Here is a 27,311-nt window from a genome sequence, read left to right as displayed (position 1 = left end):
TGAAAGCAGTTTCAAGGTTGATTTTAGCAGACACCAGCTCTAAGCAGGACATGCCAGTCTAGGTTAAGGCCATGTGTCAGCATCAAGGCAAGTGATGTCACATGAAGAACTTGAACAACCATTCAATTTAATCTAAAAACAAAACAAAAAATTTGGATGTGAAGCACATGTTCTTTTAAAGATGTTGGTACAAGAGTCCATATTCCCAGAGGGATAAAGAATAGGAAAGCTATCAGGGGAGGGGACAGGATAGGAAGTTCTGGTGGTGGGAACTATGCACCCCTCTTATCGGGTAGTTTTTATCAGTGTTCCCTTTTTATAAATAAAAATAAAAAAGAAACAAGGCTTACAGGTTTTCAAAATTATTGATATTTTATGTGAGAAAGAAAAGGAATGTGATTACCTATTTCCTCAAGAGGTAAATCTTCTAAGGCATCATCTGCAGCCCTTAACATCTGCCTCAGTGCAGAAAGAATTAAAATGTCCTTTAAAGGGTCCAGCTCCAACTCTGAAGCATAATTTTCAACCATGAAGATATTAAAAATAGGAATGCTTAGTAATTCATGGACCTTGTTAACAATTCGCTGTGGAGAAATAAATTCAAATAGCCTAACTCACATCTGAAATTTGACTAAATTTCTAAATAATTCAAGAAAGAAACAAAAAGCAGTAACCAGATAACTCTTCTCAAGATATAATTACTAAAGCAATATACAAGTTTTTTATTGCATTAATAACAGTGAGAGAGAATGAACAGTTCTACTCAGCTCTGGTTTATGATGGTATCAGAGATTAAACCAAGGACCCCAGGCACACACAGAAAGTATGCAAATTGCTGTGCAATTTCTTTGAGCCTAATAACTAAGCTTGAATAAGCCAAGCAATTGATCTACTTCTTCATTTACTTTACATATGTAGGGCCAGGCAGTGGTGCATGTGGTTAAATACTCATATTACTTTGCATATGTAATGTGAACACAAACACACACAGTAGAACACTATTAAAGTGAGATGTGCTAACAAACAAAATTTCCTTACTTGGTTTTGAGAAATCATCAATTCACTCATGTTTAAAAAATCGCCTTGCAGAACATCACTGTAGTTGTTCAGGTTAGTAAGCAAGACTACCAGTGCTATACCTATATCAAGTAAATAAATCAGTTCATTTGGATTATAAATCATGTGTCAATAATGTCAGTAAATATGTATGAAAGCAGTTTTCCATAAAATCACTTTAACTTATAGAGAATGACGCATCCCCGATAAATCTCAAAATGGAACCAGACATTCTTTTGCAAGGAAAAATTATCTTTTCCTTCCAACACAAGAGACCATTTAAGTTCTACTAAATTTGTACCAATTTGCAATCGTCTATAATTCCACATAAATAGTCTATCATAAGTTTGTTGGGAGGAGAAGTGACAGCTGAAGCTAGATCCTCTGTGGTACCAGTGAGGACCATGCTGAGCAGTGGTACCATATTCTTTACCCCAAAGTTGGGGGGCACTGGGCTGACTTTTTCAAATAGAAATGTCAGTGAAGGGAAACTGGTTTTTGACAATGGCACAAGCACAATTCAATGAAAAAAAAAAATTACTTATTTCAGCAAATAAGTATGATACTGGATCTCAATAGGGCAGAATATAATGAATCTTGACTTGGTTTTCCTAACTTAAAAATTAATTCACAGTGAATCATATATTCAAAACTAAAATATGAGACCATACTTAAAAAATAACAGAAAAAGTAAGTGTTCTAAGACTTAGCAAAATAATTTTTGTTTACCATTTGAAAGTATACTTTAAAGAAAAAAACTGGTGAGAATTCACTTAAATTTAAATACAATGCTTTATGAAAGCACTGTTGAGATAAGAAGAAGACAATTAAGTAAATACTGGAGAAACTATTTGCAAATCTTACATCTGACAATGCCCTCATATCTAGCCTTGATAGATTTCTTAAAATTTAATAATAAAAAACTAAACACTCCAAATAGGAACTATAAAAGGACACAAAGTCATTTCATTATGAAAAATATATGTAGAGAGCAAATAAGCAAGTGATAATTGGTAGTAATGATAATTAGTAATTAGTCATAATGGAACATAAATTAAGGCCACAATGAGAACATATTAGAAACATTCATTTTTTTTAAATAGCAGTAATGCCAAGCAGTGAGAATGTAGAAAAACTAGAATTCTTATATATTTCTATTGTTAGTATACAATGAGAAGCTATTCTGGAAGTAGTTTGCTCATTTTTTAGAAAACAAAGCATAAACTTACAATATAATCCAGAAATCACACTCCTGAGGACTTATCCAATAGAAATGAAAACATATCTACGTAAAAAGACTTGTATTCTAACATTAATAGGAGCTGCAATTGCTGCCAACACACCTCCCCCTTATTTAGAAGTAATGGGTCTCCAAAGGTGACATATGGTATGATTCTATTTACATAACTTTCCCAGTGACAAAATTGTGGAAATGAAGAAGAGGTTAGTGGTGGAAAGGGACTAGGGATACTGCAGATTAAGACGACCATGAGTGAATTTTTTTTAATGTTAGATTTGTTTTGAATCTTGATTGTTGTGGTGCTGACATGAATTTACTCATGTGACAAAACAACCTAGACACACACATTATGACAGTATGAATTTCCTTGTCTTAATTATCTTGGTTCAGTTACATCATGGGAGGAGGTGAGTTCTCTATCAAACTACAGGAAAGTTATGCATGGAAAAAACGCTAACTAACGGCAATGATTATATGCATTCTGGTCTTTCAGAACTAAACATGAAGGAATTAGAACCTCTTCATAATTCAATTTTCTGCTTGATCTTTGGCTACCTACCATACCAGGGCTCAGGAAATTGGGTGAAGGACACATGAAACATGTCTGTACTCTCTTTGCAACTTCCTTTGAGTATATAATAATTTCAAATTTATTTTTTCATAAATGCAAGACTCACCGCAGCTTAATGCTTCTCTTCGAATTTGTTTGAATATAGACACCATTTTCGAGGAGAGAGTGTCGACAGAGTTGGTATCTAAGACATAAGCCACACAGTGAATCTTGTCCTTCAGTGATGGAGAAGCAATGAAGGCAGGATGGTTGGATGTAATCGGCTTATGGGAAGTAAACTGTCATAAAAATATGAGATGACATAGAATTTATCAAAATACAACCCATGCTTCAAAGTTGGTTACTACTAATCTCCAACCCAGAACTTGCTCTCCAAGTAGCTACTCTAACTCCAGGTTCGTGAAGTAGTAAAGCTTTCATACTTCCAACTTCCAATTGTGAAATTAACCACATTTTACATCTGACTTTTGTTTCTTTGCTTGCTTGTTTTTGTGTTTGTTTATTTTTAGACAGAGATAAAAAGGAAGATAGGCAGAGGTAGAGAGTGAAAGAGAACACAAAACCAAAGCTCTGTTCAAAGTGGTGATGATCGGGCTCAAACCTGGGCCTCAGACATGGAAAGAAATCAGAGGATTCAAGTGAGTTCTTTCTCCAGCCCTTATTATACCTCTGTTTTCAAAGAAAAGGTTAACACTCTAATTCTTTTTTTAAAAAATGATAATTAATACATTTATAAGACATTAAATCATGTGACAGTTGTCTTACAATTTTTTCCCTAATAAGATAATTTAGACAATAATAAAATTGTAATTACTTACTATTGGCACTGTTTTATTCATACTATGCAAGCAATATTTTTAGTAAAAGCAAAATTTAAGTTCTAGTCTTTATAAAAGAATTACTATTGTTTGCTAAGTGTAAACTTAGATTCTAAATATTTTAATTTTTTATTAATGATTTAATATTGATTTACAAAATTGTAAGATAATCAGGCTATAATTCCGTACGGTTCCCACCACTAAGATTTGGTGTCTCTATCTCATCCACTGGAAACTTCAGTAGTTCTCCTAAGGTCAGTGATATGTGCTGCTTTTATAACTATTTATCTCTATCTATCTATCTATCTATCTATCTACTTATCTATCTCTATGCCCCCCTTTTTTTACCTCTTAGGGTTACCGCTGGGGCCTGGTGCCTGCCCCACGAATCCACTGTTCCTTGGGGCTATTTTTTCCCTTTTGTTGTCCTTGTTGTTTTATCTGTTTTATCATTGTTATGGCTATTATTGTTGTTGTTATTGATGTTGGATAAGACAGAGAGAAATGGAGAGAAGGTGAAGACAGAGGGAGGGAGAGAAAGACACCTACAGACCTGCTTCACTGCTTGTGAGGCAACCCCCTGGCAGGTGGGGATTTCCCTTTATTTTTTTTTTTCAATAGTCCTGCCTTCACTTCCTTACTATGTCACTCTTACACCTATTACTACTTTTAGACGTCTTTCCTTTTTACTTCTTCTCTCTCAGTTAAGAGAAAAAGTGCTTGGATTCCTCTGGTGTTTTTCTAGAATCACTTCCCTTTCGTTGACAGTTTAAAAATAAGATTCCTTGGTGATAAACTTTTCAGATCCTGGTGGAATGGGTATACAGAGCCCTTTTGTTTACTTCTCCTATCACTTACCCCTCTAGGAATATGGACCAAAAATCTTTTTGGAGTGCAGAAGGCAAGAGTCTTGGTTTCTGTAATTTGATTCTCTGCTGGACATGAGTGTTGGCAGGTCATCCGTACCCCCAGCCTGTTTCTAACTATAGCTAACTTTTTAAGGACTTAAAGTACATGACTGAATTTCACTTGTTATCCTATGGTTTGTACATTAGCAATACCTAAATTTCAGACATGAAAAATCTAAGACTTATAGAGACAATTATGTAAAATGCTTATGAGTCCACAACGACAGTGAGCTTTTTACTCTAGTATATAATATTGAAGTGGTCAGATTATATGCTAACATAACAACACCCTTCACAGTGATTGTTTCAACATTTTATCTAAGTGATCAAAAAAAAAAAACTGAAACAGATAATACTACTACTTTCCTGTTATTTGCACCATTGTAAAGAGTGATATAAACACAGTCTCCTCCTGAGACATTTTCTGGGGGCTGGGAAATTAGAATTCTTCCATTTTGCTACCTCTTTCAATGATATAGAATAAATATATACTGTACTTTAAAAATATATATTTTTGGCATTACTGGGGTTTTACCACTCTAGAATACAGTGTTAAGCAGGGGGGGGGGTTAAACCAATGAAACAGAAGGAGTCTTAGAAGCAGAATTTAGAAGCATACCAACACAGGTTGACTTTTTCCAATAAACAGACAGAGAAAAAGATAGAAAGAAAGACACCACAGCACTTACACTTCCTTCAGTACCATGGAGGTTATACTGGAAACTGGATCATGTACATGACCAAGAATATTTACTCATTTAAAGTAGAATGGTGTTGGTTGATATTGAAATCAACTTATGAAAATTCTGTCTTATTGAGAAGTAAGAACAAAATCAATAAATACTGAAAAAATGACTGAAGATGTTTTGAAGTTTGGAGAATTCTTACCTGGTATCTGTCTGATATGTTGCCTTTTAAGACATGAGGTATGTCATCCACACACAATCCAGCTCCCTCTTTATCATCCAGCCCCATGGAATCACACAACAGAAATGGTAGAGATTTGCCATCTTTTCCATCTCTAATAGAATATACTCTATACTGTAAAGCAAAACATATCAAACATAAAAAAATTCATTCTTCAACGTGCATTTAAGAGATGGCTGTAAGAGAGGTCTGGAAATTGCATCCTTGATTAAGTGCACATGTTACCGTGTGCAAGGACCCAGGTTCAAGCACCCAGACCATTCTCCGTCCCCATTCTCCCACCCAGAGAAAAGTCTTCCTAAAGGTGGAAAGCAGTGCCATAGGTATTTCTCTGTCTATCTCTCTGTTCTTCTTTGTCTCCCTTCCCTCTCAATTTCTTTTTGTTCTATCAAATTAAAGTTTAAAAAAATATTTTAAAATGGCAATAAGAATAACATAGACAACATAATTAAAACTATTTTTTAAATATAATGGAAAACAAAGGAATCCATGTCAGAAAGGAAGAAGTCAAAGTGTCACTTTTTGTAGATGACATGATAATAGATATATAGACTCCTAAAGATTTTCACCAGAAAACTTCTAGAAGCCATAAATAAATTCATCAAAGTAGCAGAATACATAATATGATGCATAAAAGGAAAGAGACATGAAACAATCAATCCAAATTACAATTAAACTCAAAAAAGATAAAAATACCTTTGAGTGGATCTGGCAAAGGAGGTGAAGGAATTTTAAAATGAAAGAGATAAAACATTACTAGAAGATATTTAAAGCATGGAATAATATCTCTTGTTCATGGCTTGGAAGGTACATTTTATTAAAGTAACTATCCTATCAAAAGAAATCTACAAATTTAATGCAATCTCTATTAAAGTAATAAAAACAACTTACCCAAGCATTCACACACATCACACAAAGAAAACAAGTCAAAACACTGCTGAGAAAAAAAAGGAGAGAATAGAGCTATCACACTATCTGACTTCAGATTATACTACCAACAATAGAAATTAAAATCGTGTGGTACTGAAACAAAAATGGGCACTCAGACCAGTGAAATAGGATAGCCCAGAAATAAAACATGGATAACAGATCTATGACAAAAGGCCCAAAATAACTCAATGGGGAAAATAAAAGTTCTTCAACAAATGGAGGTAGAAAAACTGTATAGTCATACATAGAAAAATGAAAATACACTACCACTTAGCAACATAAACAAATTAACTCAAAATAGATTAAAAACCTCAGTATTAGACTTGGAACCATAAAATACACAGAAGTAAACACTGGTAAAGACACTGAGACTTTATTATCATATGTATTTATTATCATATCATATTATCATTGGAGATTCACTGCCATGGGGAAATTAAATGAAAACAAGATTAAATAAATGGCACTAAGGGAGTCCAGCGGTAGCGCAGCAGGTTAAGCACACATGGCGCAAAGCACAAGGACTGGTGTAAGGATCCTGGTTCAAGCCCCCAGCTTCACACCTGCAGGGAAGTCACTTCACAGGCGGTGAAACAGGTCTGTGGGTGTATATCTTTCTCTCCCCCTCACTGTCTTCCCCTCCACTCTCCATTTCTCTCTGTCCTATCCAACAACAATGACATCAATAGCAACAATAATAACTAAAACAATAAAACAATAAGGGCAACAAAAGGGAATAAATAAATGAATTTTAAAAAAATAAATTAAATAAATGGCACTGTATCAAACTGAAAAGCATCTACACATGGAAAGAAAATTTCACAAGGATGCACAGGGAGCCTAGAAATTATGAGAACATATTTGAACATCATACATCTGATAAAAGTTTGATATCAAATTAAGAACTCTGCTTAAAACAAAATAAGGAATAATCCAACAAAATTGGGCAAAAGAACTGGATAGACAGTTTTCTAAAGGTCACATATGGCCCACAATACATGAAGATAGGCTTGTTTTGCTTATCTTTAGAGAAATTCATTTATTACTGCCAAATTATAATCATAAGATATCACTTCACAATTGAGAGAATGACTCACATGAAAACATTAGAGATGTTTAAGTGTTAGGATGTGGAGGGGAAAAAAAGTGGAACTTTATTGCACTGCTGGGAAGAATACAAATTAATACAACAGTATTGAGAGCCCTCAAACAACAAAAACAAACAAAAAATGGAATCACCTTGTAACCCAGCCATACTACTGCTCAGTATATATCCAAAGATACGTAAATCATTAATTCAAAGAGATATATGCAACGTAATGTTCATAGCTGCACTATTTACAGTAATTAAGGAATGGAAACAGCCTAAATGTCCATTCACAGATGGTGGGAATGTAAATTGGTCCAGCCTCTGTGGAGAGCAGTCTGGAGAACTCTCACAAGGCTAGACATAGACCTTCCATATGACCCAGTAATTCCTCTCCTGGGGATATACCCCAAGGATTCCATAATGCCCAACCAAAAAGATATGTGTACACCTATGTTCATAGCAGCACAATTCATAATAGCTAAAACCTGGAAGCAACCAGGTGCCCAATAACAGATGAGTGGCTGAGAAAGCTGTGGTATATATACACAATGGAATACTATGCAGCTATTAAGAACAATGAACCCACCTTATGTGACTCATCTTGGATGGAGCTAGAAGGAATAATATTAAGTGAACTAAGTCAGAAAGATAAATGAGTATAGGATGGTCCCACTCAAAAACAGAAGTTGAGAAAGAAGAACAGAAAGGGAAACTAAAAGCAGGATTTGACTAAATCTAGAGTAGGGCACCAAAGTAAAAACCCTGTGGTGAAGGGGAGGGTGGACATTCGGCTTCCCAGGGTGGCAGGTGGTGGGGTTGGGGTGGGGATGGGTTGGTGGGTGGGATGGGACACAGTCTTTTGGTGTTGGGAATGGTGTATATGTACACTCGTATTAATTTGTAATCATATAAATCACTAAATAATATGAGAGGGGAAAATTGATTCTATGTCTCAAACTTTTTAAAGCACAGACTGAGTCTTCTTTAATACATAGGCTGAGTCTTTGATATGTTACCTCTCTCAAAAGCCTAGACCAAGTATATCAGAAGCAACCAATAGCACAGCTATATACAAGATACTGGGTACTATACAGCAAACCCTAACAAAAGGACTTTTCAAAGTTAACCCAATTACCAATTAATGTGATGATAACAATAACCATCCATTGTATTCTCGAACCCTAAGACAGCAGGAACCTCACATTCCACTATAGAGCCTATATTTCCCCCAGTCCTGGAACCTTAGGGTGGCATGTACTTTCCTACACGCTTCTCTCAATCCAAATCAAATAATATTGCATCTGCTTATCCCAACCTAATCAAGGCAACGAGTGCCACCTCAGCATGCTTCACTTCAGACTGTGTCCAGAGACTTCAGGTGTGGAATGACAACCCTTCAGCTTCATTACTCAGGTGAGACCTTTCCTTTCATAGTATTCTCTAATTCCATTCCAGGTGGTTCACTCCATAACAAAGTCCCAAAACCTAGATATAGACCAGGCCCCATGAGATAGAGCATATGTTCATAAGTATCCATAAACGAGGACAAAATATATACCTGAAAGCAAAAGTACACAATAGTCTGTAGTGAATACCCCCCAACACTTCATCTGCACTATTCCAGCCTTTAGGTCCATAATTATTCAACAATTTGTTTGGCTTTGTATTTTAACTCTCTTTTCAGTCACCAGGTTCCAGATGCCAGCATGATGCCGACCAGACTTCACTGGACTGAAGACCCCACCAATGTGTCCTGGAGCTCTGCTACCCCAGAGACCCACCCTACTAGGGAAAGAGATGGGCAAGCTGGGAGTATGGATTGACCAGTCAACGCCCATGTTCAGCGGGTAAACAATTACAGAAGCCAGACCTTCTACCTTCCGCAACCCACAATGACCCTGGGTCCATAATCCCAGAGGGATAAAGAATAGGAAAGCTATCAAGGGAGGGTGAGATACAGAGATATGGTGGTAGAAATTGTGTGGAGTTGTACCCTCCTATCCTACGGTTTTGTTAATGTCTCCTTTTTTAAATAAATAAATTAATTAAATAAAAAAAGAAAATATGGGACACATATTCAATGGAATAGTATTTTGTAATTTAAACAGATGATATTTTGCCCTTTGGGATCAAACAAATGGGACTTGAAGAGAATAGTTCAGTAAAGAGGTGAAAAAAACTATAGGATAGCTTGACTTGCATGTGGAATTTAAAAAGATGAAACATGAACTTACAAAAAAAAAGTATCCTGGGCAGAGGGCAGATAGCATACTGGTTATGTAAACGGACTCTTATGCTTAAGGCTCCAAAGCCCCAGGTTCAATCCCCTGCACCATCATACTCCAGAGCTGGACAGTGCTCTGATAACAAAAAGAAAAAAAAAACTGCCTCTAAGACTTTATGAGAAGTTTGATAACTGTAGGTGGGAAATAGGGTCAGAGAACTTTGGTGGTGGTACAGTGTGGAACTATACTTTCTAATCTTAAAAAAAATAAAAAGAGAATTACAATAAGAAAATAGATAAAGTAAAAATACTCAAAATAAAAATATTTCTATAAAAATGTAAAGTATTACTTTCATAGTAACTGCCAAAGGTTATTTAATATACTTGCTTTCTGCATCCAAAATTTTTTTAAAAACAAAGTCTCTCTGTACAATATAAAGTAATTCTATCCAACATTTACTCCTGATTTATATTTTAGCTAGTATTTTTTATGACATTAAAGTTTCAAGAAAAATGGGGGGGAAAGGAACAAGTCTAATAATGGTTATTTACAAAACATGTTTCTCAGGAAATCCTGAAACAATTTACCTGTTCAGTTATACTGGTGATATCAGACCCCACTGCAGCTTGACGAGTCACATGGCCTTGGAAAACAGACTTCACTGAATTGAAAAAACTGGACTTTCCAGACCCAACTGGTCCCAGCAAGAGAATACGAATTTCTGAGACCATGTTGTCATAGGTCTTGTAGTCTCTGAGTTCTGCTAGAAGATTACTTTTATACCTGTTGAAGTGCAACAGTTAAAGGAAAACAAAACTTCTATGAAGAACAGTTCTTCTACAGCTTGATTTGCTTGTAAACTTATATTTTTATTATATACTTATTATTTTGATACTAATATGTTCTATACATATTCAAAATGGTACTAGCCTATGTATTTTTTGTGTTTGAAGAAAATACATTTTCCCATTTCTGGATAAATTTAAGCATTAACAAGAACCCAAAATGCTATTAAACTATTAGCATATTAAACCATAAAAATTTATGGGGCCAGGAGGTAGCGTAGCAGTTTAAACACACATGGTGCAAAGCATAGGAACCAGCTCGAGGATCCCAACTTGAGACCCTGGCTTCACACCTGCAGGGGAGTCATCTCACAAGTGATGAGCAGGTCTGCAGGTGTCTATCTTTCTATTCCCCTTTCTGTCTTCCCCTCCTCTCTTGATTTCTCTCTGTCCTGTCCAACAAAAATAACAAGGGCAACAAAATGGGGAAAATGGCATCTAGGAGCAGTGGATTCATAGTGTTGGCACCGAGCGCAACAATAACCCTGGAGGCAAAAAATAAAATAAAATAAAATAAAATAAAATAAAATAAAATAAAATAAAAATTAACCAGAATGGGGGCCAAGCATGTGGTTAACCATCACATTGCAGTGCACAAGGAAACAGGTTCTAGCCCCTGGCCCTTAGCTGTAGGAGGGAAGTTTCATGAGCAGTGCTACAGGTCTCAATCTCTTCCTCTCTCTCTCTCTCTCTCTCTCTCTCTCTTTCTCCCCATCATTCTTTCCCTCTCAATTTATCTCTATCTGTATTCAATAAATAAGTTAATTAAATTTAAAAATAAAGTCTGAAAAATATGTTCAGTAATTTTATTTACTTTCTTGTTTTGTTCTAAATACTTGCGGGCATATTATATCAACAGATTTTTAATTTATTTTATAACTCTCACTGATATGGTTTTTACATTATCATTTATTTGTTGTCCTTTTGTACAACTGATCTAAATGAAATGCATTATAGGTAGTTCACGAACATAACTTACTTAATGGCTTGTGTTATCTTGCTTATGTAGTCTCCTTTATTCTTGGTTCCTATAAGAAACAAAGACAACATAACCTTTATTTTTTGTTGTTTTGAATGTGTGATATAAATGTATCTAGTACTGCCTTTCTTTGGGTCACTGATCCACCTGGATCACCTGAGCTGAGAATTAGGGTCTATGTAAACACATCAGAGTTATATTCATGGTTCATTTAAGACGGGTCCATTTTATAAAAACATATAGTGCATTAAGTCACACTATCTTGGGCCCCTATATGCACTACCCACATTTTGGACTGTCCCCGACCACAGTGAAGGAAGCTTCTGTTATGTGGTCTCTTTCATTACCTTGCTGTCTCTCTGCATCTACACATTTGTTTTCCACTCTGTCACTTGAAGGACATTATAGATTCTCATAAATTTTGGTGACTATAAAGAAGCTGTTACAGGATGTTGGGCGATAGTGCAGTGGGTTATGCGCAGGTGGCGTGAAGCACTAGGACTGGCATAAGGATCCTGGTTTGAGCCCCCAGCTCGATCTCCTGGCTCCTCACCTACAGGAGAGTTGCTCCACAGGTGGTGAAGCAGGTCCGCCGTTGTCTATCTTTCTCTCCCTCTCTCTGCCTTTCCCTCCTCTCTCTATTTCTCTCTGTCCTAATTAACAATGACAACATCAATAGCAACAACAATAATAACTACAACAACATAAAAAAGGGCAAAAAAGGGGAAAATAAATAAAATTTTTAAAAAATTTTAAAAGAGAGCTGTTACAAATTAAAAATATATATAGGGAGAACTAGGATCAAAACTTCTGAGGCCTAAAAACAGCTTTGACCAGGAGGAAAAAAATCAAGAATAGGGGAAACTGAAGATATTTGTTAGGTGGAACCAAGTACAGAAAATGCATCTTTCTGCTGACTAACATAGGAGGTGTTATCTTCAGCCAGAAATAGAAGGAATATCAAAGGATATCACCTGGGACCAAAGCTAGTTAGGACTAGAACTACTTTGGGAGCCCACCAATTCACTGGCTCATGACAGAGAGGAGTCCAAGGAGAGATTCCTGGGACTAACATCCATATGCACTCCCGAGCAGCTGGTTAACAGTCTGGTAGTTTGCTGGTTGTGGCACCACCTCCAGACTGTTTTACCAACAAAAAGAAAGCTGAGGCTCACCAAATGCATCTGTGAGTGCCTATTGCTACTGCCTCTTTGAGGCTAGAGCAGCAGACAGGAACCATGCTGACATGGGGGTGGGGGGCAGCAAGAGAACTGATCTGGAAACTCAGGAGACAATCTACACCCCAGTGGACTGGAGGTGGGGCTGTATAGTGGGAGCCTTTCCACATTTTTCTCCTGATGAATTGGGAGACAGAGTGAAAAATTGTCACAGAACCCACAGAGTATAAACAGGATTTGTTTCTCTTAGTGGTGCTGGCTTCACTCTGGTTGCTGGTACAGCAGCTCAGTTGAACCTGGGACTTTAAGATCCTAGGGGTGTGTGAGTCTCTTTGCATTAGCATTGTGCTATCTCTTTCCCTGCCAGATTTATCTATTAGTCAGGAATGAGTGATTAAACTAAAAAGCCTACTTATAGTTAAAAAGCCCTCAGGCTCCCATAGCCTACAGGGAAGAAAAAGAACAAAACAGGCTTTAACAGCCACCATGTTTCAACTCAGGGACTGAGATAACATTGAAACAACTAATAACTTCCACAACTGAACTCTTTAAGTACCTTACTTAAACACAAGTCAATCCAGGCAAGAGTGATCAGTAGATTGAAAAGTATAGAGAAAGGGACCTCATAACATAGTATATACAAGTGTTGGAAGTTCTTGCCATAGCAATCAGACAGAAGTAAGGAATTAAAGGCATACTGATTGGAAGAGAAGTCAAACTTTCTTATTTGCAGACAATACGATACTATACACAGAAAAACCAAAAGAATTCAGCAAGAAGCTTTTGGAAATCATAAGGCAATGTAATACAGTGTCAGGCTAGAAAAATTAAAAAACAAGATTGAAAACAATTGAAAAACAAGATTAGAAAAGAAAACACAAGTCGAACCTGAAATGGAATTGGAGTATTACACCAAAGTAAAAGACTCTGGGGTGGGTGGGTGGGTGGGTAGAATAAAGGTCCATGAAAAATGATGAATGAAATAGTGGGTATGTATTGTTAAATGGGAATCTGGGGAATGTTATGCATGTAAAAAAAAAAAAAGAAGTAGAAACGCAAAGCAGAAATTGACTGAGTTTGGAGTATGGCACCAAAGTAAGAAAGCAGAAGTACACTAGAGTTTGCAGTGAGTACCTCCCTAATATTTCCTCTCCACTTTTCCAAGCTTTGGGTCCATGATTGCTTAACAATTGTTTGGCTTTGTATGTTAACTCTCTTTTCAGTCACCAGGTTCCAGGTGTCATCAGGATGCCGGCCAGACTTCCCTGGATTGAAGACCCCACCAATATGTCCTGGAGCTCAGCTTCCCCAGAGACCCACCCTACTAGGGAAAGAGAGAGGCAGACTGGGAGTATGGACCGACCAGTCAACGCCCATGTTCAGCGGGGAAGCAATTACAGAAGCCAGACCTTCTACCTTCTGCAACCCACAATGACCCTGGGTCCATGCTCCCAGAGGGCTAGAGAATGGGAAAGCTATCGGGGGAGGGGGTGGGATATGGAGATTGGGTGGTGGGAATTGTGTGGAGTTGTACCCCTCCTACCCTATGGTTTTGTTAATTAATCCTTTCTTAAATAAAAAATAAAAAATAATAAATAAATAAATAAATAAAAAAGAAATATAAAAAAAAATTAACAAACAAATATCAGTGACATTACTTTATACAAACACAAAGTTAGGAGAAGAAATCCAGAAATCAATTTCTTTTACTATAGCAACAAAAACAATAAAATATCTAGGAATAAACCTAACCAAAGAAATGATAGACTTGTATTCTGAAATTCATGAGTCACTATTCAAGGAAATTGAAAAAGACACAAAGAAGTGGATAGATATTCCATGTTCATGGATTGAAGGAATTAACATCATTTAAATGAATATACTACCCAGAGCCATATAAAAATGTAATGCTATCCCCATCAAAAATCCCATCCACATTTTTTAGGAGAATATAACAAATGCTACAAATATTTATCTGGAACCAGAAATGACCTAGAATTGCCAAAACATCTTGAGAAGAAAGAACAGAACTGGAGGCATCACACTCCCAGATCTCAAGTTGTATTATAGGGCCACTGTAATCAAAACTGCTTGGTACTGGAACATGAAAAGGCATACTGACCAGTGGAATAGAATTGAGAGCTCAGAAGTAAACCCCCATACCTATGAACATCTAATATTTGACAAAGGTGCCTGGACTATTAAATGGGGAAAGGAGAGTCTCTTCAGCAAATGGTGTTGGAAAAATTGGATTGAAACAAGCAGAAGAATGAAACTGAACAACTATATTTCACCAAACACAAAAGTAAATGCCAAGTGGATCAAGGACTTGGATGTTAAACCAGAAACTACCACATACTTGGAGGAAAATATCGGCAGAACTCTCTTCCATGTAAATTTTAAAGACATCTTCAGTAATATTAATCCAATTACAAAGACTAAGACAAGAATAAGCCAATGGGACTACATTAAATTAAAAAGCTTCTGCACAGCAAAAGAAACCACTTCCCAAACAAAGAGATGCCTCACAGAATGGGAGATCTTCACATGACATATATCAGACAGGAAGCTATTAACCAAAATATACAAAGAGCTCACCAAACTCAACAACAAGAAAACAAATGACCCCATCCAAAAATGGACATGGACAGAATATTCACCGCAGAAGAGATTTGGAAGGTTGAGAAACATATGAAAAAAGGCTGCCAGTCACTGATTGTCAGAGAAATGCAAATAAAGACAACAATGAGATACCACTTCTCTCCTATGAGAATATCATACAAAAAGTACCAGCAACAAATGCTAGAGAGGTTGTGAGGACAAAGGAAACCTTTTGCACTGCTGGTAGGAGTATAAATTAATCCAAACCTCTTGGAGAGCAGTCTGGAGAACCCTCAGAAGGCTAGAAGTGGATCTACCCTGCAATTTCTCTTCGGGGGACATATTCTAAGGAACCCAACATACCCATCCAAAAAGATCTGTGTATATCTATGTTCAATTTGTAGTAGTCAAAAATATAACAGCACAATTTGTAATAGCCAAAACCTGAATGCAAACCAGGTGTCCAACAGCAGATAAATGGCTGAGCAAGTTGTGGTATATACGCACAATGGGATACTACTTAGTTATTAAAAATGGTGACTTCACCGTTTTCAGCCCATCTTGGATGGAGCTTGAAGAACTCATATTAAGTGAAATAAGTCAGAAACAGAAGAATGAATATAAGATGATCTCGCTCTAAGGCAGAAGTTGAAAAAACAAGATCAAAAGAGAAAAAGCTAAACAGACCATGGAATGGAATTGGTGTATCACACTAAAGTAAAAGACTCTGGGGTGTGTAAGGGTGGGGGTTCAGGTCATGGAATATGATGACAGAGGACCTTGTGGGGGTTGTATTGTTATGTGGAAAACTGGGAAATGTTATGCTATTACAGATGTTATGCTATTACAAGCTATTGTATTTACTGTCTAGTGTAAATAATTAATCCTCCAGTAAACAATAAATAAAGTTTTTAAATATTTGAATAAAAATATTAAACATCATAAAGCAGAAAATAACATTTATTTTTAAAGAAGGAAATTAGGATTGGAAACATAATATGAAGGGGAAAAGATGGAAAATTATTTCCTCTTCCTTTAAGTCACTATGGAAATGCTCAAATCACCATTCCTAGAGAGCCTGTGGATGACGAAGAAGAGTCGTAAGTCAAAACTGACCTGGTTTGATGAATGAGGTCTGTTTTAATTCTCTCTCTCTTTTGCTACACTTGTATGTATCAATATATTTAACTCAAAGCTGCATATCATGTCTCATTTTGGAATTTATTTTATTATTTTTAATTATCTTTATTTATTGGCTAGAAACAGCCAGAAATGGAGAGAATGGGGCAGGGGGATAGAGAAGGAGAGAAACACCTGCATCCCTGCTTCACCACTCACAAAGCTTTCCCCCTGTCGGTGAGGGTTGGGAGGCTTGAACCTGAGTCCTTGTACATTGTGACATGTATGCTCAACCAGATGAGCCACCACCTGTCCTCTCATTTTGGAATTTATGAAAGAGAAATTTTATAGTATCAAATTGTATTGTTCCTCTCAGGTTTTACTTCTCCAAATAGATCAATTAACCAAACTAATAGAAAGACTAGAACTAAGCCATAGAATTTTCCAATTTAACATACCTTCAACTCGGAAAACTTCACATTCTGAAAAACGAAAGCTGTAAGTATAGGACCTCAGACCATCTAGTAATATTTGATGTAAACTGCAGTTATTTTTCAATGATTCTACAGATAAAATCTTATCTTTAGAACAATAAAATGTCAGATTTCCATCAGTAATTTGCAGCGCTGTAATTAAATATTTACTTGTCATTTCTGCTGTTTTACCTCTCTCAAATAAAAAAAAGAGGGAAGAATTTGGTTCACTTATACCATTAAATTCTTCAGGATAGCTTCTAAAGAGAAAAGCTCCCAAAATGAACTTAGAATTATAAAACATTGTTATGGTTGAACCCTGATTACAACACTTATCAAACATCTGCTTAAATCCATTTCTATGAATGCTTGATTTATAAAGAAGGCTCAAAGAAACATTTCCAAACAGCTGTTGTAGTTGTTTCTCCATCTTCCATGGTAAACTGGATGTTAATTCCATTGTTCTGTATCTGGTGGAGAAATAATAAGTTCAAAGGTTAGTATAGCATAGTGGTTGAAAAAAACCCATCCAGTTCTACTTGTAGTGTTTTATCTTTTTTTTTTATTATTCAAAATACATTATTTTGACTATAAGGCAGAAAAATGATAAATGAAGTCATAAAGATAATAAAAATAGATAATTTAAAAAGGAAATACCATATTTTTAAAATTTTCAAGGTTACATAGTTAATTAAAGCTATTTCATTAAAAAGTAAATGGAAATTTACAAAGTAATTTGAAAGCATCAATGTGATAGGTAAATTTCAAGGAAATATATATATATATATATATATATATAAAGCGTTTATTTATTCCCTTTTGTTACCCTTGTTGTTTTTATTTCTTTTTTTTTTAATTTTTTTTTTCTTTCCTCCAGGGTTATTGCTGGGCTCAGTGCCTGCACCATGAATCCACCGCTCCTGGAGGCCATTTGTCCCCCTTTTGTTGCCCTTGTTGTTGTAGCCTCTCTGTGGCTATCATTATTGCCATTGTTGATGCTGTTCGTTGTTGGATAGGACAGAGAGAAATGGAGAGAGGAGGGGAAGACAGAGAGGAGGAGAGAAAGATAGACACCTGCAGACCTGCTTCACCGCCTGTGAAGCGACCCCCCCTGCAAGTGGGGAACCGGGGCTTGAACCGGGATCCTTGTGCCGGTCCTTGGGCTTTGTGCCACATGCGCTTAACCCACTGCGCAACCACCCGACCCCGTTGTTTTTATTTCTGTAGTTATTGCTTTTGTTGTTATTGATGTCATTTTTGTTGGATAGGACAGAGAGAAATGGAAAGAGGAGGGTAAGACAGAGAGGGAGAGAGAAAGATAGACAGACACCTGCAGACCTGCTTTTTGTGAAGCCACTCCCCTGCAGGTGGGGAGCCTGGGGCTCCAACCCAGGTCCTTGCACTGGTCCTTGTTCTTTGTGCCACCTGTGCTTAACCCGCTGCACTACTGCCTGACTCCCAAGGAAATATATATTAATATGTAGAAATAAAAAGATTATTTAAGCCATCAAATATTTTCTTGGGAGATTAACTACAGACTAAATAAAATAAATTAACAAGTAAGAATGAAATTTAAAATCTTATTATGTATTTATTATTGAATAGAGACAGAGAGAAATTGAGAGGGGAGGTGAAGGTAGAGAGGGAGAGGTAAAGAGAGACACCTGCAGTCCTATTTCACCATTTATGCAGCTTCCCCCCTGCAGGTAGGGACAAGAAGTTTGATCCTGGGTCCTTGCACTGTAGTGTGTACATTTATGACCACCTGGCCCCTCAGCAAGCTTATCCTTAAGGAGAAACAGTAAATATTTGAGGCTTTACAGTTTATATGGTATCTGCCACACTATTTAATTTTGTCTGTGTAATATAGAAGCAACACTAGACAATGAAAAAATTAAGGAGCATGACATAATATATAATTTTTTTTTTACAAAAAAACACATGCCTAGCATTCAAGTCATACTTTTCAAGCCTGTCCATATCAAGTTAGCACAAGAACTTTATTAGTGGGAAGACAGTATAATGGTCATGCAAAAAGACATTAGTGCCTCTGAACCCCAATTCCATCAGGACCATGAGAGAGAAAAAAAAACAAATAAATAAGTGAAGAACACAGTATAGGTCTGTTTCAGAAAGGGAGCGAAGGCAAGATCATAGGGGGAAAAAAGGACAGGTACATGATAAATGATGAATAGAGAGATGATAGATAGATAGAAAGTTATAGAAATAATCAACCCATATCTGTGATCTTGGAAGTACTGCTGCACTTCCCAGTGGAGAGAATTGGGATGAGGAACTCTGGTGGTGGAAAAGATGTGGAATTACATCCCTGATGTCTTATACTTTTGTAAATCTTTATTATATTACTAATAAAATAAGAAAAGAAAAAAAAGAGGAAAGATCTATCTACAACCTATGTTATAGCACAGACTTGGAAACAACCCACATGCCCAACAGCAGATGAGTGACTATAAAAGTTGTGATACTCCCCAACAACAAAAGTCCTGGACCAGATGGCTTCACAAACGAATTCTACAAAACGTTCAGGAAACAGTTAGTACTCATGCTTCTTAAGATTTTCCAGAAAATTGAAGAAACAGGAATATCCCTTCCACCTTCTATGAAACCAATATCACACTGATACCAAAAGCTGATAGGGACAGAACAAAAAAGGAAAACTACAGACCAATATCGCTGATGAACATAGATGCCAAAATATTAAACAAGATCTTGGCCAACCGGATACAGCAACATATCAAAAAGATTGTTCATCATGACCAAGTGGGATTCATCCCAGGAATGCAAGACTGATTCAACATCCGTAAGTCAATCAATGTCATTCACCACATCAATAAAAGCAAAGCCAAAAACCACATGATTATCTCAATAGATGCAGAGAAAGCCTTTGACAAAATCCAACACCCATTCATGCTCAAAACTCTACAAAAAATGGCAATAGATGGGAAATTCCTCAAGATAGTGGAGTGTATATATAGCAAACCAATAGCCAACATCATACTCAATGGACAGAAGCTGAAAGCATTCCCCCTCAGATCGGGGACTAGACAGGGTTGTCCACTGTCACCGATACTCTTCAACATAGTATTGGAAGTTCTTGCCATAGCAATCAGGCAAGAGAAAGAAATCAAAGGAATACAGATTGGAAGGGAAGAAGTCAAGCTCTCATTGTTTGCAGATGATATGATAGTATACATACAAAAACCTAAAGAATCCAGCAGAAAACTACTGGAAGTTATTAGGCAATATAGCAAGATATCAGGCTACAAAATCAATGTACAAAAATCAGTGGCATTTCTTTATGCAAACACTAAATCTGAAAAAGAAGACATCCAGAAATTACTCCCATTATCTGTTTCATCAAAATCAAAAACCTAGGAATAAAGTTGACCAAAGAAGTGAAAGACTTGTATGTTGAAAAATATGAGTCGCTACTCAAGGAAATAGAAACTGATACCAAGAAATGGAAAGATATCCCATGCTCATGGATTGGAAGAATAAATTTCATCAAAATGAATATTCTCCCCAGAGCCATATACAAATTTAATGCAATACCTATCAAAGTTCCACCAAGCTTCTTTAAAAGAATAGAACAAACACTAAAATCATTTATCTGGAACCAGAAAACACCTAAGATTGCCAAAACCATCTTGAGGAAAAGAAACAGAAATGGAGGTATCACACTCCGAGACCTTAAACTATATTATAAAGCCATCATCATCAAAACAGCATGGTACTGGAACAAAAATAGGCAGACAGACCAGTGGAACAGAATTGAAAGCCCCAAAATAAATCCCCACACCTATGGAAATGTAATCTTTGATAAGGGGGCCCAAAGCATTAAATGGAAGAAGGAGGCTCTCTTCAATAAATGGTGCTGGGAAAACTGGGTTGTAACATGCAGAAGAATGAAATTGAACCACTTTATCTCACCAGAAACAAAAATCAACTCCAAATGGATCAAAGACCTAGATGTCAGACCAGAAACAATCAAATACTTAGAGGAAAACATTGGTAAAACACTTTCCCACCTACACCTCAAGGACATCTTTGATGAATCAAACCCAATTGCAAGGAAGACTAAAGCAGAAACAAACCAATGGGACTACATCAAATTGAAAAGCTTCTGCACATCCAAAGAAACTATTAAACAAACAGAGAGACCCCTCACAGAATGGGAGAAGATCTTCACATGCCAGACATCAGACAAGACACTAATCACCAAAATATATAAAGAGCTCAGCAAACTTAGCCGCAAAAAAGCAAATGACCCCATCCAAAAATGGGCAGAGGATATGAACAAAACATTCACCTCAGAGGAGATCCAAAAGGCTAACAAACATATGAAAAACTGCTCTAGGTCACTGATTGTCAGAGAAATGCAAATTAAGACAACACTAAGATACCACCTCACTCCTGTAAGAATGGCATACATCAAAAAGGACAGCAGCAACAAATGCTGGAGAGGATGTGGGGACAGAGGAACCCTTTTACATTGCTGGTGGGAATGTAAATTGGTCCAGCCTCTGTGGAGAGCAGTCTGGAAAACTCTCACAAGGCTAGACATGGACCTTCCATATGATCCAGTATTTCCTCTCCTGGGCTTATACCCCAAGGACTCCATAACACCCAACCAAAAAGAGGTGTGTACTCCTATGTTCATAGCAGCACAATTCATAATAGCTAAAACCTGGAAGCAACCCAGGTGCCCAACAACAGATGAGTGGCTGAGAAAGCTGTGGTATATATACACAATGGAATACTATGCAGCTATCAAGAACAATGAACCCACCTTCTCTGACCCATCTTGGACAGAGCTAGAAGGAATTATATTAAGTGAGCTAATTCAGAAAGATAAAGATGAGTATGGGATGATCCCCCACTCATCAACAGAAGTTGACTAAGAAGATCTGAAAAGGAAATTAAAAGCAGGACCTGACCAAATTGTAAGTAGGGCACCAAAGTAAAAACCCTGTGGTGAGGGGTAGACATTCAGCTTCCTGGGCCAGTGGGGGGTGGGAGTGGGTGGGAGGGATGGGTCACAGTTTTTTGATGCTAGGAATGGTGTTTATGTACACTCCTAGCAAAATGTAGACATATAAATCAGTAGTTAATTAATATGAGAGGGGGAAAATCAGTTGTATGTCTCAAAGTGTTTCAAAACACAAACTGAATATTTTTAATATATAGGCTGTGTATTTGATATGCGGACTCTCTCAAAAGCCTAGACCAAGTAGATTAGAAGCATCCAATAGCACAGTTATATACAAGGTACTGGGTACTGTACAGCAAACCCTGACAAAAGGACTTTTCAAAGTTAACCCAATTACCAAATAATGTGATGATAACATTAACTATCGATTGTCTTTTGGAACCCTAAGACAGCAGGAACCTCACATCTCCACTATAGAGCCTCTACTTCCCCCAGTCCTGGAACCCTTGAATAGTGCCCACTTTCCGTATGCCTCTCCCAATCCATATGAAATAATATTGCATCCGCCGATCACAACCTAACCAACACAATGATTGCCACCTCAACAAGCTTCACTTCAGACTGTGTCCAGAGACTTCACATGTGGAATGACAACCCTTCAGCTTCATTACTCGGGTGAGACCTTTCCTTTCATAGTATGCTCTAATTTCATCTCAGGTGGTTCACTTTCTAACAAAGACCCAAAACCTAGATAAACACCAGTTTTTGTGAGAGAGAGCTTATGTTCACACGTATCCATAAACTACTGCAAAATATATACCTGAAAGCAGAAGTACACTAGAGTTTGCAGTGAGTACCTCCCTAACACTTCCTCTCCACTATTCCATGCTTTGGGTCCATGATTGCTCAACAATTTGTTTGGCTTCGTATGTTAACTCTCTTTTCAGTCACCAGGTTCCAGATGCCATCAGGATGCTGGCCAGGCTTCCCTGGAATGAAGACCCCACCAATGTGTCCTGGAGCTCAGCTTCCCCAGAGACCCACCCTACTAGGGAAAGAGAGAGGCAGACTGGGAGTATGGATTGACCAGTCAACGCCCATGTTCAGCGGGGAAGCAATTACAGAAGCCAGACCTTCTACCTTCTGCAACCCACAATGACCCTGGTTCCATGCTCCCAGAGGGATAGAGAATGGGAAAGCTATCAGGGAGGGGGTGGGATATGGAGATTGGGTTGTGGGAACTGTGTGGAGTTGTACCCCTCCTACCCTATGGTTTTGTTAATTAATCCTTTCTTAATAAAAAAAAAAAGTTGTGGTACATATATACAGTGAAACACTCTATGGTATTTTAAAGTGATGAGGTCATCTTTGCAATCGCTGGGTTACATCTTCAAAGTATCATATTGAGTGAATAAGTCAGGAGAAAATTCACTTCCAAATAGTCTGTCACTCACAGGTGGAATTTAAGAATTAAAGACAGTAAGGGAAAGTATAAAGTGAAAACGCGGACTGTGTTTAGTGTATTGCACCAAAGCAAAGGACTCCTTGGAGTGAGGTAAAAGAGAGAGACAAAGGAACATCAGAGTCCTGATATATGATGGAGAAGGCACCCTCCACTGTGGGAGAAGATGTCTCCTGGCCATATATCAAGGGGACAGGAGGTGATGCCTGTGCGTCAAAGACTATAATGAAAACCACTGACCCCCCCAGAAAATAATATTAATGATAAAGTAATAATACATAGATATAAGTGAATAAGAAAATCAATATTAAAATAGTTTTAAAGAAACACATAAAATGCATGTTTGAAAGGATCAGAAAGCAAATAGTGAAGAAATATCTCATTTACTAGAATTTGGAAAAGAGGGAAATGCAGAGATAAGCTTTTGTGAGCATATCTCCTGTAAACTTTATTTTTTATTAATTTTGAATTGTATTTGCTTTGTCATCACTTTCAGATGACATTACTAGGTAGAAAAAGAGAGAAACAAATAAGTAGATAAAGTAATAAGAACGCATAGCACCAAAGCTTCCTCCAGTACAGTGGAGGTTGGGCCTAAACCAGGGTCTCATGCATGACAAAGTAGGTGCCTTCCCCAATGAACTGTCTTGCCAACATGTACTTCATCTGTCAAGTTTAGAAGAATACCTGATATGATATTCCTACTTACAGAACTTTGGGGATATAATGAAACAGTGAAGATATTTTGGCAACTTTCTTTCCCAGTTACTGTCAGGGTTCTGTGGAGCTACAGGAAAGGAGTCAGGGTTGATTAGCATGATTCTAAGATTGGGTTTGACAAATGAGTTAGTACATGTAGGCACATGTCACATGCGAAATAAATCTTGTCTGGATAAAGTGAACATTTATCTAGCTTTAAATTAATTTTTTACATTTGTAGTTAATGTCTTACACTTATTATAAAAACAGGTAACAAACAAAATTATGATAGCAAAGCGAAAGATGAAACAGAAGACGAGAAGAAAAAAACTCATACTAATAACCAGGGTACTTACAGAGATGTAGATAACTGAAATAATTAAGATAAAGTTAATAAATGTCCAAGAGGTATTCTGGATCATAAAGTAATTCCATTTTTACTTTTACTTGTTTAAGGATTCTCCAGACAGTCTTCCACAGGGGCTGTACCAGTTTGCATTCCCACCAGTAGTGTATCAGAGTCCCTTACTCTCTACAACTTCTCCAGCACCTACCATTTCCTGGTTCGTTCACTCTCACAGATGTGAGATGGAACCTCAGTGTAGTTTTAATTAGCATTTCTCTAATAATAAATACAGTGAAGTAGTTCTTTATATGTCTGTGGGCCATCTGTCTCTCTTCTTCAGAAAACTATTTCTTTGACCCACATTTTTATTAGGTTATTTTTTCTTCTATTCCCAGCTATACTAAATCTATTTTATTTTTTATTTTTTCTATTTTATTTAATAGGACAGAGAGACATTGAGAGGGGCTGGGAAGATAAAGAGAGAGAGAAAGAGATAAACACCAGCAGGCCAGTTTCACTGCTTGTAAAGCCTCTCCCATGCAGATGGGGAGCAGGGGATCAAACCTGGGTCCTTGCACATGGTAATATGTGTGCATAACTACATATACCACATCCTGCCCCCCAAGTTATATCAAGTCTTTATAGATGTTTGCTATCAGCTGTTTTTCACGTGTGTAATGTACAAATATTCAAAGGACACTCAAGCACTAATTCAAAGGGACATATGCATCCCTGTGTTCAGAGCTGCATTTTTCACAATAGCCGGAGTGGAAGTAGCCTAAATGCCCATGGACAGATGACTGGCTAAGAAAATTACTGGATATATACACTCTATAAAATATTACTATGTAATAAAAAAAAGACAATTTTGCATCCTTTGGGATTAAATGGATAGAGCTGGAAGGTATTATGCTTAGCAAAATAAGTAAAAAGATTCAAAGAAAATTTCAATATTATAAGTAATGCTTTTGTTTTTAAGGGGAAAACTCCTTTCCATTTAATAAAGCAAAAACATTTAAAAATCCTATAGAAGTATAAAAAGAGTATAATAAAGTTTACTACTTAGATTTTCACAAGTTTGAAGCTGTCATTAAAGACAAAACAAGGGCCAGGAGGTGGTGTACACATCGGGTTGAGCATTACCTTGCACAAAGACCTAGGTTTAAAACACCAGCCTCCCCTCACAGGGGGAGAAACTCCTCTCTTTTTCTCCTTCTCTCCCTGTACCTTTTCAAATTTTCTCTCTAATCAGATAAAAAAAAAAAAATCAAAAAGGGAGGGGGAGGGTGGAGAGAGCTGGGGCAGGGTGGAGAAAGCTTGGAGAGGATTCATCAGGCCGCAACAATAACCCCAGTGACAACAATCAAAATAAAATCATTAACAGCACTTTCAGACTGAACCTTTTTCGAAGAAAAGAAAACAGTTATCTTCACACACAGCTGAGAAGTACTGATGGCAAGAAGTCACATACCTGTTTTTAAGAGTTGTATTTGGATAAAATGAAGTATTAGTTGCTCTGATTTTTTCAAGCAGCCAGTGTTTAGAGAAAGAAAATTCTGCTGAGAGTTTGCTTCCTGCAGAGAGAAAGGAAAGTGAAACTAAAAGCTTCCGGCAGGCAGTAAGCCAAAGGAAGTTAAGTTTCGTTTTCCTCTCTAGAAACACACACATAAAAAATAAAAATAAAAAAAAAGTCCTGATGAGCATGATATGGTAAGTTAATTAAAAAAAAAATTACAATAGTACTAACATTAACCTTGTTTGTGCATTTAGCTATGTAGTCAGCAGTTTGCAGTTAGCATTTTATAGTCTCTGCTCCTCAAAACATTCCCATTCAGTAAACGCTATTAACATAACTATTTCTAAAAATATGAAAATGAAATGCAAGGACACGAAGTAAGTGGCTTTGCCCACAGTAACTCAGCTGGTCGAATGGTGGCTGTTAGCCAAAAGCCAGTTCTAGTTCTGCACTGGAGCAAACAGATGATTTAGTTTTTGCTTGAATCCATTTATAAAGCAGATTTGTCTCTTGCCTCATTTATGCATTTATTTACTCAGCACTGGTTTAGATACTGAGGAAAGATTACTTCTGAGTGAAAACTCTATTCCAAACCCAGACAGTGGTTTGGTGAGTAGAATGCAAGGCTGCATTCATGAAACCCTGGAATCAATCTCAATCATCCTATTAAGCCAGAGTGGAGCTTAAGATTCTCTTCCCCTCTCTCACTAAAAGTAAATAGATAAAAAATAGACTTTTTAAAAAGCTGTGCTTTCAGGGGCCAAGTGGTGACACATCCTGTATAGTGCATATGTTTCCAAGCTTGAGGATCTGAACTCATGTCCTCAGTCTCCCGGTCCCGACACAGGGCAAACATTTTGCAAGTGGCAAAGCAATGCTGTATGTCTCTCTCCCTCTCCCTCTCCCTCTCCCCCCCATCTGTTCCACCTTCTATCAAATAATAAAATAAAATTTTAAAACTCCATCCTCAAGCCAGGTAATATGTAATCAAGGAGACTGGTGCATAGATATTTAAGCCAGTGTGGTAAGTACTATAGAGGAATAAAAAAATTTTTAAAGATGATTCCACCAAGAGACTAAGAGGATGGTGGTGTCACCAAATCTTAGGACACTAGTAAAAAGGTTGCTAGAAAATCCAAATTAAGTTTAGATATAAATGGGACTGGGGAGACAGCATAATGGTTACTTACGCAAAAGCTTCTGTGGCTGACTCAAGGTACCAGATGCAATCCCCAACACAACCTTAAATCAGAACTGAACAATACTCTGGTACTTCTCTTTTGTATCTTTCTGTTCCTCTCTCTCTCTCATTAGAATAAAACTTATGTTTTAATTTATATATAAAGTGCAAGGAGGAAGTGAAATAAGAGAAAGCAT

General features: G+C 37.0%; 1 protein-coding gene and 1 long non-coding RNA gene across 3 annotated transcripts in view; one reads left to right on the top strand and one right to left on the bottom strand.

Annotated features, from left to right (window-relative positions):
* IFI44L (interferon induced protein 44 like) lies at window positions 1-26,034 on the bottom strand. The gene is made up of 9 exons (XM_016191324.2): window positions 25,890-26,034; window positions 16,946-17,430; window positions 11,590-11,638; window positions 10,353-10,548; window positions 5,482-5,634; window positions 2,974-3,145; window positions 1,039-1,139; window positions 404-584; window positions 1-132 (listed from the first exon to the last, which is right to left on the bottom strand). Exons 2-9 carry the CDS (start codon window positions 17,418-17,420, stop codon window positions 128-130), a joined length of 1,332 nt encoding a protein of 443 aa, XP_016046810.2. The 5' UTR covers window positions 17,421-17,430; window positions 25,890-26,034; the 3' UTR covers window positions 1-127.
* The window catches only part of LOC132541432 (uncharacterized), a 223,150-nt gene continuing 221,866 nt past the window's right edge, over window positions 26,028-27,311 (top strand). For both annotated transcript variants that reach the window (XR_009552634.1, XR_009552635.1), the window contains exon 1: window positions 26,028-26,128. This is a non-coding gene — a long non-coding RNA (uncharacterized LOC132541432). The remainder of the gene's footprint in view (window positions 26,129-27,311) is intronic.

Source organism: Erinaceus europaeus, chromosome 11 (assembly GCF_950295315.1).
Source record: "Erinaceus europaeus chromosome 11, mEriEur2.1, whole genome shotgun sequence".
In the NCBI taxonomy this organism is placed as follows: domain Eukaryota; kingdom Metazoa; phylum Chordata; class Mammalia; order Eulipotyphla; family Erinaceidae; genus Erinaceus; species Erinaceus europaeus.
The sequence above is the reverse complement of the archived record's forward strand: the minus strand, read 5'-3'. Positions and strand labels throughout refer to the sequence as shown.

Excerpts from the sequence above, each read along its gene's own strand:
- IFI44L (XM_016191324.2), bottom strand. The coding sequence starts at position 17,420 with ATGGAATTAACATCCAGTTTACCATGGAAGATGGAGAAACAACTACAA. Across the intron at positions 11,639-16,945 it reads TGAAGTTTTCCGAGTTGAAG|GAACCAAGAATAAAGGAGAC; the intron begins GTATGTTAAATT and ends TGTTTCTTATAG. Across the intron at positions 585-1,038 it reads TGATGATTTCTCAAAACCAA|CGAATTGTTAACAAGGTCCA; the intron begins GTAAGGAAATTT and ends ATTTCTCCACAG.